The following is a 13,803-nucleotide window of genomic DNA, read 5'->3' on the forward strand; positions in this document are numbered from 1 at the left end:
TCCAGTTCCATAACCACCATGCCCTGGTGGCCTCTCCCAGTCTCCTGCCAGCCAGCTTATTTCTGATGTGGTAACGCGCGTGTGGATAGAATAGACACACAGGCATGCTGTCTTCTGGGAGAAGAAAAGGGGCCAGAGAGAGGAAGCAGAGTCTGGTAGGCCTTGGCTTGTTTTCTGGCTTGATTTGATCATGGGATGTTAGCAAAAAAGGCCTGCTTTAGCCCATTTCTGCTAGCTCCCTCTCCTGCTACACCTTTCTTGTAAATCTCAGCAGAATTTTGTGAGCTTGTTCCTTTCTTTACCTATCCTGCCTATTGGTCGTTTGTTTCTCTTTTTTTTTTCCACCTACAAAATGTTTACATTTAGAGTAATGGGACCAGCATTCTTCTTTGACTTTAAAATTCCATATGAAAAAGCTTTATTTGAGTGGGCATTCAGATCAAGACTCTAAGGCTTTTGTGTATGTTACAGAGAGTAAAATGGCTATAATGAGACTGCAGGTATACATGACAATGAAAATTTAGCACAGAATCTTCTCTCCAGTACACCAAAAAGTGCATCAGAGTTGAGATGATAGAAGATGTCTATTTAAGAGTACAATTCATTCTTCTTTATGTTCAATGTTGATCTCTCACACAGCATCCACAGGTAAGTGAAGGGTTAAGGTAAAATCCTTTCTTCCATCTGGACGAACTTTTTCTTTGGAAAGGAAGTCTGTTGCAAGGCTTGAATTGAATTTTCACTGCAAAAAGGATTGAAGGTCTCCAGGTCAAATGCTGTGTAACCTGGTGACTGTAATGATATGATAAGACTGTGATGATAATGCCACAGTCTGTCTGGTCTGACCACTGAGTACTACCTACATGAACTACAATGAATATAAGGTTCTGGGGTTTTGTTCTATTACTTTTTTTTAATGCCTCCCATTTTTCCAGACTGCCATACAAAACCCAGCAAGCTTAGGTTTCACTCCTAAGTAGATATATCAGAAGCTGAAATGAGGTATCAGCTGGTAAATAAACTGCTAGCTCTGTCTCTTTGTATATTACTCAGGAAATGTTTCAGTTCTTCTAAACAGTGATTTAAGCCTTGTGTTCATAAAATTCTGGCAAGGGCTAGAAGATGCTCCAGAGATTGTGTTTTCAGGCAACAGCTCTGAAATGTGCAAGCTTTAACTGCCATTGAAGAATGAAATTTGCTTGGCCCGGTATGTACTGCTCTAAAACTAATGGCAGGAGGAAGCGTTTCTGAGAGTTAGCCCTCTTGGTGACATTGCATTGACATTCCTCAGCTTTTACTGCAGTTGTGCTCCTTCAAAATGTGACCAGACAGCAAACAGTGTTCAGACTAGAAGAATGGCCACATTGGTTCAGGTTAAAGTCTAAGCATCTAGCTTAGATGCCATCTCCAACACTAGCCATGAGCGATTTAGGGAAATTTGTTATTTCCCAAAAACAAACCAAAACAAAATTTAAGAAAACAGCCGACCAAAAAAACCCAAACAAGGAAAACAAAGCCAAACTCATACCTGCAAAGTAAATTTATACCACCTCAGTGCTCTGAAGTGGCCAGGGTTGATCCAGCCTTAGCACTTTGGAAATCCAGCCTGATTTCCAAGACTGATCCAGCCTTTCCTATATTGGAAAATACTAGGAGCCGCAGCCCGAGTGTACTAAAGGTCCATGTCAGCGGAGGAGCAGCTTTGCTGTGGCGGTGGTCAGTGCTGTGCCTTGGATGCTGAAGCACAGGTCAGCCTTGGATGGCACGACTAGAGATGGCACTGTTGCATTGTGGTTTGTACTCGTTTCACTCATCAGATGCTAGCGACCGACTTCGAGATTAATCACTGGAATTCAGGCATTTTGCTTTTAAATGTCATAGTCCTTCATCTGTTTTCAAAGGCTAGCATTTTAGTAGAGAAGGGCTTTAGTTTAAAGAAGTACTGAAAAAAATTATGTCTTCACAAGCGAGATTAAAAAAAATTGCCTCAAGAGTTGCACTGTTCAAATGCAGAGAATAGCCTGTTTCATCTTAAAATAGCTTTAACTTAAGGTAGGATTTAGTGCCATAAATCACAAACATGTGCCTGGAAGATCCTTCTTGCATTACTGAGGCTGCTTGACTGCTGTCATGTAGGATCATTTCCATGTAATCATCTTTTCAAGTTTATTGAATTTAATCCTCAATGCAGTTGCATTTCTTATGCTTTTATTTTATGGGAAAAGTGTTCCACAGCTGTGTTCCTCTAATTTTAAGAACTGAGAGTAGCTGAGAATAGTTCAAGTATTACAAGCTAGCGTTTGGGTTTTTTCTTCTCTCATGACCAGAAGTGTGCATCAGGTAAAGTTAAAATAAATATTCAGTTTTTTACCTATTAACATGTTATGGCCGTACTGCAATGAAATTACTTTAGATGTCATTTGCAAGCAGACAGAAACAGAACAGAACTCTTCATTCCTCTGAATATGTGAAAATGAGATCATTATGAATTTTAAAGTGACAATGTACATACTACTGTAATGTGTATTATCAAAATAAAAGGATTCGTTAATTTTATTACTGCTTGGTTTTTTCGTAGAAAGAGCCAGAATGGCCTAATCAGTTTATTGTAAAATTTTACAAGTCTGGGGTTTTTTTATTACTCTTTTTTTTTTTTTTTAATTACAGTGGGAGAAACTACAGATGACAACAAGTGAGAGGAGGAAAATAGTTTGTTCGGTCACATTCCACGTAATTGCAATTACCTGTGTTGTTTGGTCATTGTATGTTTTAATTGATAGAACCGCTGAGGAAATTAAACAAGGCAATGATAACGGTAAGTATCTTTTACCTTCTTCAATCTTGTTGATAATGCAATGGATAACTTTGAAAGGCAGCTATGTAACCAGTCCCATTCTGCTCTTAAATAACAGCTCACTGATACATCTGATACATCACTGATAGAGCTACATCAAATGCTTTAATGCAGAAGTAATGAATGCACCAGTGTTAAAAGCTTATGTTATGCCCCTGCAGAGAGACCTCTACTTAGTGTAATCATTACAACAGCTTAACTAGCCTGCTGGTTCTTCCTAGGTTAATCTCCCATTATCTAGATATTTCTGAAGCTCAGGCAAAAAGATGAGTCAAATTCAAATAGCTTAGTGCAAGTTCAGGTCATAAAAGAGCAACTTATTTATATTACCCACTTGAACCTTGATATCCTGTAAAACACGATAGAGCCCTTTCATCAACAAGCTTCCCAATATGAACTTCCAAGAGACTGTATTCCAGTTGTGTTAGTCCTTCATGTGGGACTTAAGTAGCATGGAAAGCCATTCCTGTGCCCTTTCAAATAGAATTTCACTGTGAATGTCCATGTTTCAGTTGTGTTTATTGTGAGGGTGGTCAAACACTGGAACAGAGAGGTCGCGGAGTCTCCATCTGTGGAGATACTGAAAACCCAACTGGACGTGTGTAACAAAATGCATGTTTAACATAAGTAGGTTTCTTTTTGGACTATACTTAGCCTATGTTGTGAAACTCTATTCCAAACTGAACTGCTGTTTTCCATGTCAAATCTAAGTCTATTTGGTCTTGAATTTAGTCTTAAATATGATCATGATGATGAAAAGGATAAAAAGCTTCTGAGTTTTGATCTGAATTCACTTTAAGCACAGTAGAGGGACAAAGGTCTCTAGCTTTGTCCTGTACTCTTAAGTTAACATGGAAAACAAAACATGCGGAGCTTTGTGCCTTGCTACTTAGATAAATATTTGATGATACTCCTGATGCTTGCCTTTCTTGCCTATGAGAGGAAAATATGTAACAAGCCTCAGTAAGTCACAGACGAATGTATACTACAAAGTCTTGTTTTGCATTCTTTCTAAATGGGTAACACTGTTTTTCATCTCAAAAAAACTGGCCCTGAGGACAGGACTAGGAATGGCTTTGAGCTTCTATTTATGAGTACAACTACATCACCCTACTCATTAAAAACGGGAAAGGTATTTCTGTGGATTAGCTGAATTTACACAACAGCTAACACGAATTTTTGTTGTTAGATAGAATGTGTAAGAATCACATTAATTAATCCTGGTAGGCTCAAAAAGTATTTACGATTTGTATGGAATTCAGTGTTTGCCAAATGTGATGGATGATTCTCCACACTAAAAAATGGACAAAGAGATGCCTTGGAGCTATTTACAACATGCAAATATAAGTGTTTGTGAAGAGAACTCTTTTGCCCCAAAATTAGCTTGTTGGGCACGGGGGGGTTACTTTTACAAAATCAAACGTGTATTTTGGGGGGGGAGGGGAAGAGACTTATACGTAGTTTGCTTTTCTCTCCATTATCTCTGCTTAAATGGGAAATGCTGTGAAAAAGACAGTGAATGCTGAAGGAAAAAGACTTTATAAACATATTTTGAGGAGGATAAAAACTGAAAGCCCTGACTAATACTAGTACTGTTTGTTAATGTTGTGTAAGTTTAAAAAAATCCCTTTTTAAAATGTGTATCTCAAAATATTTAAGGGATTTTTTTTCTCCTTACAAAAGCATATGATGCAAATAAATAAAAGTGTAAACCTCTTAACTGTTAAACCTGTCACCCATCTATAGAAAGGACAATTTAAAATATATTTAAAATATTCCAGAATTTATATGGCACCAGCGGTAGGGAATCAAGTTTCACATAAATTTACTCTGCTTGAAGAAACAGGTTTAGGCTCAGCTGAGCTTTGTCTCTCCTAATAAAGCTTGAGTCCGTGAAAATATGGCAATCCTGGAATACACTGAAAGGTACAAAATTCACTGTGCCATACCAGTTAAGCAAAAAATGATGCTTCCTGTATTACCATGGAAGAAGGAGCAGCACATCTTTACTGCTAAGAGGTAGGAGAAACCCTGAAGGAAAGCTGAGCCGTTTATTCAGCCTCTTTCTTCTGAGCTCAGTGCTCCAGCTGTGACTTGCTGGTTCTAAGTGTCGTTACCGACTGATGGGGCTTAGTCAGATGCAAACCACACTGTTTTCATAATTAAGAGCAAGAAAGAGACAGTGATTTTTAAAAACAGTTATTAAAGGGAAACAAAAAGAAAAAACACATCACTGGATATGACTCCTTAGCAAAGTATTCTTTGTTACTTCCTTTTGTCCCAGGAATAGGGGATTGAAGAAAGGCATGACAAATGTTTTGTGAACAAATTTAACAAATATAAAAGGATTTGTCCCTGGCAAGTTCAACTAATCAGAGTAATAGTGGTTAGGGAGATACAAAGTGATTTCCATGGTCTTTGTATGCTTTCATTTTGCTGCAAATTAAAAAATAAAATAATTGGCTAGCACCATCACTTAAGACATTGTTACCATTTCTAAGTACTACTGAACAGTTACCATGACAGGGAAAACTACAGCTACTTCAAACATTTCGTGTGCTTTTGCAATAATGAATATTCTTTTGGTCTCTATTTGTTTATTTAATTAAAAGCCCAGTTCCTATGTGTTTAACAGTAAAGGCGATATTTAGATTCATGAGACACAGCTGGCTAAAAGTACAGGCTTGCGTTTGAGGAGCCCAGGTTACCAGATCTTGGAGGCGAGACTGGCTCCTCGCTGAAGCCTTTCTGCTGAGTCCCAAGGGAACACAGATTGCTTTCCTGCCTGCGGCAAAAATTTCTTCCCTGTGTAAAACTTGGATAAAACTCACAAATAGCACCAAGTTGTTGTGATATATCACCAGCGGTTGAATACAGCACCTGCAAGGCACCTTGAATACTACACTCACTGAGCAAAACGTTATTTAAAGACCTTCCATATAGGACCAACAGACCTATTCAGCTTGTTCAGACTTGACAGCTTAAGCATTGATACAGAGGTCTGACTCTTGTGTATAGCATTTAAGCTTTAAACGTGATGAGGCAATGTGTAATGGGAAGGCTGGTAGCTGTTCCTTTATGTTAGGCTACTGAATGGTTGAAAAAAGCAGATGCAGTGGTATGAATTAACAAGGAGAAGGCTGTTCTTAATACAACATTAATTTATTCTGTTAAAATCTTAAGAGCACATTTAGGCCAAAGCAAATCATTTTAACATTATTCATATCATAATCAAGTTCAAATGCTCTCATCTCTAGCTTTTTTTGTGGTAGCAGACATATATTTTTCTGTAAATATCAATGTGATTGATCAATGCAATGTGAAAAATAAGAACAGATACACCAAAAACTGTAAAGTTACTTTTTTAGTACATAGGAATGTAAGTGCCGCTTTTTGATAGAGGTGTGTTCAGGGGGGTTGCACAGACAGCAGGAAAAAGAGGCCAACAAAGGCAGGTGATGCAGGAGATAAAAGCCCTTTCCACTAGTTTTTTTTTACTATACCCTGGCTTCAGGATGGAGCTAGGACCAGGTAATCATATTGTAAATGTTGGCGTTCCAGGTACCCTAAACAGTGTCACGCTTCTAGCACGATTAAAAAAAAACAGTTGTTGTTGAAGATGTGCATAATATTTCTAGGTATCCAGTTATCTTGGGTTTGGTACTTGTATTTTTGCTTAAGCAAGCTATTGAATATGGGGATATTATTGGAGAACAGTAAAATGTTTTGCTTTTGACTGTATCAAGCATTATACTTCCTTTGTGAGAATGGCCTTGCTTTTCTTATTTGACCAAATTGTGGTGAAGTCAGTTAAAAGTGGGAGGCAGATGTAGTTTCTTGGCTGGCCTATGGGATAGGAAACTGCTGCTGATTTCTACTTTAGCCACAACCGCCCCAAGAACGTGTACATACCTGGGAATTCTTAGCAAGTTACTTCTTTTCAAAATATTTTACTGAACCTCAGTACTTGATATTCAATGTACAACTATGGTAACAAATATAAATCTTTTATTTCAAAGGTGTCCTTGAATGGCCATTTTGGACAAAACTCGTTGTGGTGGCCATTGGATTCACGGGAGGCCTGGTCTTCATGTACGTGCAGTGTAAGGTTTACGTTCAGCTGTGGCGCAGGCTGAAAGCCTACAACAGAGTCATCTTTGTTCAGAACTGCCCAGACACCGCCAAAAAACTGGAGGAGAAGAACTCCTCCTGCACTCAGACCTCGGACGTCAAGGACGCCGTGGTGGTGCCAGTAGCACAGACAGGTACAAACTCTCAGCCGGCAGCTGAAGAAACGACATCTGAGGTCATGCCAGTTTGACAGAGACAGCACTGTTTCTTCCTTGCAGAATAAGGCATAGTGTTTTCTACACTACAAATGCTAAAAGAGAGTAGAAATGACTGTGCATTTTTTTTCAGTTAAAAAAAAACAAAAAACCACACAAAAACCAAAACCCTCCAAGGCAAATGGATCCAGCAAAGCAACTTGTTACTGTATGGAATGTGACCGTTCGTGAAGTAGTTTCTCAACTAGTCAGCAAGTGTAGTGAAAGTGGAAGTGTAGAAAGTGCAACAGAGAACAGGTTTAACAGACAATGCCAAACCAATGTGACAAGAGTACTTTTTTTTTTTTTTTAAAATTGGATGGCTGGGAAAGTAGAAACAGACCTGATATAAACGTTTATAGAAAACAAAAACCTTTCATCTGTTTACTACTAAAAGTTGTATTTGCTATTTATCTTCTTAAAGATACACTTCAAAAGGGTACCAATCAAGTTACATGCATTAACTGAATCTAAGGATAAAGAGCTGTATCACAGCACTCACTCTCTAAGCCTCATACGGTAACACACGTTCATGGAGCCTGAATGTTTGGGCAGCTGTGTCAACTAAGGATATTTGAAACATTTGAAAGGTAGCATTGTGTTTAAATATGCCTGAATTTTTGAAAAGTAAGCAATTCCAACCAGTATAAACTCATGTCTCCGAAAGCTACAGATACCTTTTTACGTATAGCTGTCAGCACAATAAGTACAGGAAGGAGAGAATGTGTAGACACGCGCTTAGAACAGCAGCTCAGCTGCTTATTTTACCTTGCAAGAGTGAATTAGACATTAATTGAATATATAAAGTTTTGAGGCAGAACTATAAATGAAAAAACCACAGTTTACTGCAGAATCACACGACAGTAAATTGTGTATTATCAAAGGTCTGAAAAAGGATGACACGTAAGGAAGATGGAAGCCATTTTTGGTTTTATTTTTTAAGATTCGTGATACGGAAAGGTAGACTTAAGAGAATATACCTACGTATCTTAAGAGAACGTTAGTTTTTATCTCCTTGTTCTGAAAAGTTAGTTTTTATCTTCCTGACTGAAAAAATAAATCAATGGTTTCCCTCTGTACAGGTAAACTTGAGGTGTTAGAGATTCAACAGTTCAGTTGTTAACTTTGTGTTTTGAGCATTCTCATATAAAAATGAAGTGTGAATAGCATTAAAGGGTGCAATAGATAAATGAATGTAGATATAATACTGTGTCCAACAGGGTGAATTATATATAAAGAACCAATTTTGTGATTCACTTCTCATACCTGTGATGTTTACCATCAGGACACAACAGCAAGTATTGACTTGGAGTAGTTATGTGCTCGTGTGGAATGTCTGGGCCCTGAACGTAATGTATATTTAAAAAAAGAGTTTAAAGTTCTTTTTTGATCTTGTATTTAGGTAAAGGAGGAAAAGCAAACAAGGAAATAAAGAACCAGAGTAAAGTGGATAGGAGAGCACAGGTTCATTCAAAGGGGGAAAATCTGCCACAATTACAAGTGAACTAGACTTCTACAGAAGCCTTGCAGTTTCTAATGGTAAATTTCCACTTTACATGCTTAAATAACAGAATCATCCCATTCTTGCAAATACCCAGGGTGCTGGGCCTAAGACGTATTGGAGTTCATATATTAGGCATTCCTTTGTGAATGTGTTTACTGGCTTAAGGCTCAGGGAATACTGGAACTAGCAGTATTAGCAAGAAATGTGTCTTTTATCAGACCATTATGTTCTTTTGTATTGGAATTGCTCATATAATTTGGCTGTGACTAAGTGATTGTCATCTGGCTAGACAGGACACAAAATCCTGGTGCTTGAACAGGCCCTAAATACATGTTAATATTTGCTCTAAGCTACTACTACTCCAGGTGAGTTGGATTAATGTTTTAAGTTTTTCACATAATGACATGCACTTTTCACATAAAATAACATTCCAATTATACAATTGCAAATTGGAATTGTAGCAGCATCTCATTTGAAATCACATACAAGAGTAATGAAATAATTTCTCTGTTTATAATTGTGGAGGAGACTTCAGAAAACCATGACAGTACTAAGGAATGCCTCATAATTGCACAGTTAAGATAGTCTGCAACGGCATGGTTTTCAGAAAGTGTAAATCTACTTGCTAAAAGTAAATCTTGTGATACCTGAAGTTAGACACTTAAAATTACTAGCTGCATCTAAATGTTTGGCATGATGTTTACAATAAAACCTGATGAATCATAGCAAAATTGACTGACAAGGAACATTATTATGGAAGATAATTAAAAGCTTTCTGAAATAATCAGAAAGTTTCTTACTAAGTGACAGTAACCCTGCTTCTTCAGCCAGCTTGTTCTTTGACCTGCTGTAGCATCATGACTCAATTGAAAGTACTTTACCCCTATTTTGGCAGTTTACTGGAGACTAATTCACATTGTTTTTTTCTTGAAGAAGTATAAAATTCAACTCAAAGAAAAAAATACCTGAGGGTTCTGAAAGCAGATGTATAGCATCCAACAAGATTACTGGACATTTTTAAAAATACACTGAAGAGTCAGCAACAGAACAGACAACTTGCAAAATTTTATACTGACAACTTCAACTTCAAAACACTATTTTGGCACTCAACTACATGTGCACCTGAGCTTACAGTTAGTTAGATATGAGAATGGAGAAAGACTTCAGCTGAAATTCCTCCTCTCCCTTTGAAATATTAATTTGGACAGCAGGAAAAGGAGCAAAATGGGACAGTGTCTGCTGAGACAGACAGTGAGACAAGTGAGCGGCAAGACAGATTACAGCAGGCTTGAAGCAGTCTTTAACCTTTTAAAGCATTACAGTATTAGTCTGTGCATCCCCTTCTCTTCTTAAGTGCAGTGGATACTCTAGGGATTTCATACAGGATTGGAATTTGTTTCTGAAGCAGGCTGGTTCCTCTTCAAGAGGGCAAGGAGCTATTCGCACCCACATGCCTTGGATGCAGGTCTGCATGAATAAGGAAGGTGCACAAATACAGACACTAGACAGCTGCTTATCAACCACTGGTTTTTTATTCCCACACAAAGCACAACTTTCTGTATTTAATGACCACAGGATTCGATCCTGCAAAAACAGTATACTTCAAGTTTTAAGATACATTCTAAGACTTTTTAATGAAAATGATATATCAAAAAAAGATCCGTATCAAACTGCCTGTGCAGCCACAGTGCGTCTCAGGCAAACACGCAGTGGAATTTAGCCTGGCTAAACCCGCAAGGGCAGAACCTCGCTCTGAGCTGCCGTTACGGAGAAGAGCTTAATCTGCATTCGTGTTTAAGCAAAGTTGTAATGAAGGTAGGTAGAAGTAATTTGGTGTCAGATCAGATCTGGAATTTTAAACAAGATAATCTTAACCTGTGAACATGCACGTTTCTTTTCCTGTTTTAAGTTAAAAGCATTATGAAGTTTATTTCAAGCTGGCATAAACATACCACTTTTGACTATCATTAGCATCACAAAGATTCTCAACTAGTCCAGTTGTGCCATTCACACACTGCTATATCTGAAAGCAGTGTTTATTTTTGTTGTGTAGAAAAAAATAGTAATTCCCCATCACCAGAACAAACCATTTATAATTTCTAATAATGCAATGAAACTTATTCTATGATGAAAATATTTTACTGTGTATAATATTTGGAACTATGAGTTTGTGGTACTTGTTTAACTCCCTCTCTTTTGCAAAAGACAAATTGTATGTTCTTGTGGGTGAATGTGTACTGAAAGACAGAAGGTAAGGGAAACAAAAGTAATATATCTGCTTATTGTTGTGAAAAAAATGTATTTGTATTAAACAAATGACCCAAATTACTGTAGTATTCTACATTTGTCACTTGTTATATAGAGCATCACATGCTGGCCATGAATTGGCAACACCACACTCTTGCAAGAAAGGTGAACAATATATTCAGCTGCTTACTTAAAATTGATAAACCTGCTGGCTCAGAGTGGCTAGTTTTGGGTACCACACCTTGGCAGAACACTCGGGAAAACACCTCACAGTACAAAAACACTTGTAAAGAACTATGGCTGTTTAACTTGCAGAAAGGAAGACGGGGAAGGGGATATATGAGAACGGGTTCAACTCCATAAAGAGTAAAACCAGAAAGCAACTGGTTTTACATCCATAGCAAAATGGACAACTAGTACTGGGTTTCAACTGCAGGAGGATAAGAGGAAGAAAACGTAAGGAGTGTAGTGCCTTGGAATGAACTGTTTGTTATATGTGATGAAGCTAATCCCACCTTAGATTGTCAGAATGATCAGGTGCCTTTTTTATTATTTTAGAATTCTACTTGGTGAGATTTTCTCCTTTTGCAAAAACCTTAAATGCTTTTTTTAATGAAAAGAAATATTACATGTTTGCATTATAAAAGAATCTGTGTATAAAAGAGTCAGGTGTAAAACCAAAGAAAGTGTACTATCTTGATAAATACACAGCATTCCAACCAAACTACAAATTTAGTTTTCTAAAGAGGGTTGATCCACCTACCCTGTATCTTTATCCTAGATTGTCAGCTGGGGAGAGAGTGGGCTAAGTTTCGAAACATCACACTTCTAGCTGGAATAAGTCATCATATAGCTGGTGACTGCTAAGAATATACATTCAAAACACAGGAGAAGTGTTCTAACAAATCACATGCCCAACATCCAAGGCCAACAGATTGTTCATTTTGTTAAAGCTGCCCTAACTAGCTCACCATTTAAATCAAAGATGGATTCATGAATCTCTACAAGATATAATACAGAAGAAACAGCATTACCAAGGAAATTTCAGTAATAAAGATATATTCATTTCCATTTATTATAGCATATGGAAAAACAGAACTAAATTTGGTTTTAGAATTAAGACAATAAAGGTATAGTTCACTATGCCTTTTTGCTTTGCACACAAGAGTTCAAATCTCTTGATGAAGGGTACTATTAGAACACAAAACACATTTCTGTTCAGTTTGCTCTCTGTGTACACATAAACAAACATGCTATACGGTACTAACACCTTCCTCCCTCCAAATACGGAGGCTGTTCTGCATGAACTTTATCTAAAAGCCAAAAAAATTGTCAGTTAACAAAGAACCCACCCAAAGTACTCTGAATGGTGTACCACATCTGCTACCTGTGACATGGAGCTCAGAAAATAACCTCGGATCAATTTTACACCGTGGTTGAGAACACAACGATTCTAGGTCTGCTGGAGAGGGTGGGCCCTGGGACAAAGTTGCCCTTCTATTACTTGCAAATCCTTATGACTGATACTAACTGAATCACAGAACTTCCTTTTGTTTTTAAACAGCTCAAAGGTAAAATATATGAAAATACAATAATCAATCAGCACTATTCCAAATAAAAACAGGCATTGTCACTTCATAAATATTCAAATCAGCATGTTACTGTCTCAGTTGACTATGTGTGAACTTACACAAATAGGAGCTGATATTAGTAGAATGCTGCCACCTTTCTGTATTTCTTTAGAAAATGCTTCTGTTTTCAGAGTAATGCTGGCACTGGCCTAATAACTTAGTTGAAAGTTTAAATAGTTTTATTTTTCATTTGTAACAGGCAACTTGTTACACACTAAACTGCTCCTTTTAAGAAAATTGGGCAGTATTTGCAATACAAGCAGTGAAGGCTTAGGGAACCTGATTACAGGACCACTACAGTAAGTCTCCCACAGTCAGGCAATTTTTAGAGTTTCATTATAGGAACTCTGCACACGATCTTGCCAGCTGTGTTTAAGGCAATAGCTTAAACTGCAATGTATAAATCACAACACTTCATTAGCAAAGTTTCTTACCTAACTTCTTTTTAGGAAGACAGTCTGGAAGTCAATTATAATCAATTTTTACTCTTGAAAAAGCTAGAAGATGATAGAAATATGATGTATGCATTGTAGCATGCTGAGACTGACCAAACCAGCCAATTTGACATAATTCTGAAGTGCAGGCATTTCTTGGCCCTTTACTCCAAAACTAAGCCTGGAGGATTCCTGAAGTGGAGAACTTTTTCTGCTGAGAAAAACAATAATGTCTTTTTTTACTACTCTTGCCTATCTGCCAAGTGTCTACCAAAAAAAAAGAGTTTTTTAAAAGTTGGACTCCAACATACACATTTTTGGATCCCAGACTCTGTCCTCACATACAGCAGTGTCATTACAGAGATGAGTACACATGCTATTGCAATCAAAGACCAAAAAAGAAAAAAATCACGCATAAGATACTGTTTAAGTGTACTCCTTGAACTACTTAGGAATGGCTCAGAAAATGGTTCATATATGTTGCCTTTTTGACTTGTTGCATCCCACTGCACATCCTGGAGTTCCATAAGGATTGACACATATGCTGGTAGTGGAAAAAAACAAAATATACAATAATGAGGCTAAGTGCTTCACTGTATGCTTGTTTCTCCACATCACAAATGTTGGAAGGCTCATCCCTTTAGAACCAACTTTGTGAAGCAGACTGGAAAGCCATGGTGAACAGCTCCATTAATTCAGTCACATTTGTTTCCAACACTACAGAACTGTAAATTAATTAATCCACTGCATACAACCAGCCTTGAGAAGGAGTGTTTTCTGTTTTGTTTTGGTTTTTTTTAATCAACAT

At 37.5% G+C, this 13,803-nt stretch overlaps 1 protein-coding gene across 1 annotated transcript in view; it reads left to right on the forward strand.

Moving 5' to 3' along the window:
* The window catches only part of MARCHF1 (membrane associated ring-CH-type finger 1), a 172,895-nt gene extending 165,669 nt beyond the window's left edge, over positions 1-7,226 (forward strand). Inside the window, exons 7-8 of the mRNA XM_072862607.1 lie at positions 2,668-2,815; positions 6,874-7,226. Coding sequence (XP_072718708.1) covers positions 2,668-2,815; positions 6,874-7,175 — 450 coding nt within the window. The 3' untranslated portion in view covers positions 7,176-7,226. The remainder of the gene's footprint in view (positions 1-2,667; positions 2,816-6,873) is intronic.
* The last annotated feature ends 6,577 nt before the right edge of the window (positions 7,227-13,803 follow it).

This window comes from Ciconia boyciana, chromosome 5, assembly GCF_034638445.1.
Source record: "Ciconia boyciana chromosome 5, ASM3463844v1, whole genome shotgun sequence".
Lineage (NCBI taxonomy): Eukaryota > Metazoa > Chordata > Aves > Ciconiiformes > Ciconiidae > Ciconia > Ciconia boyciana.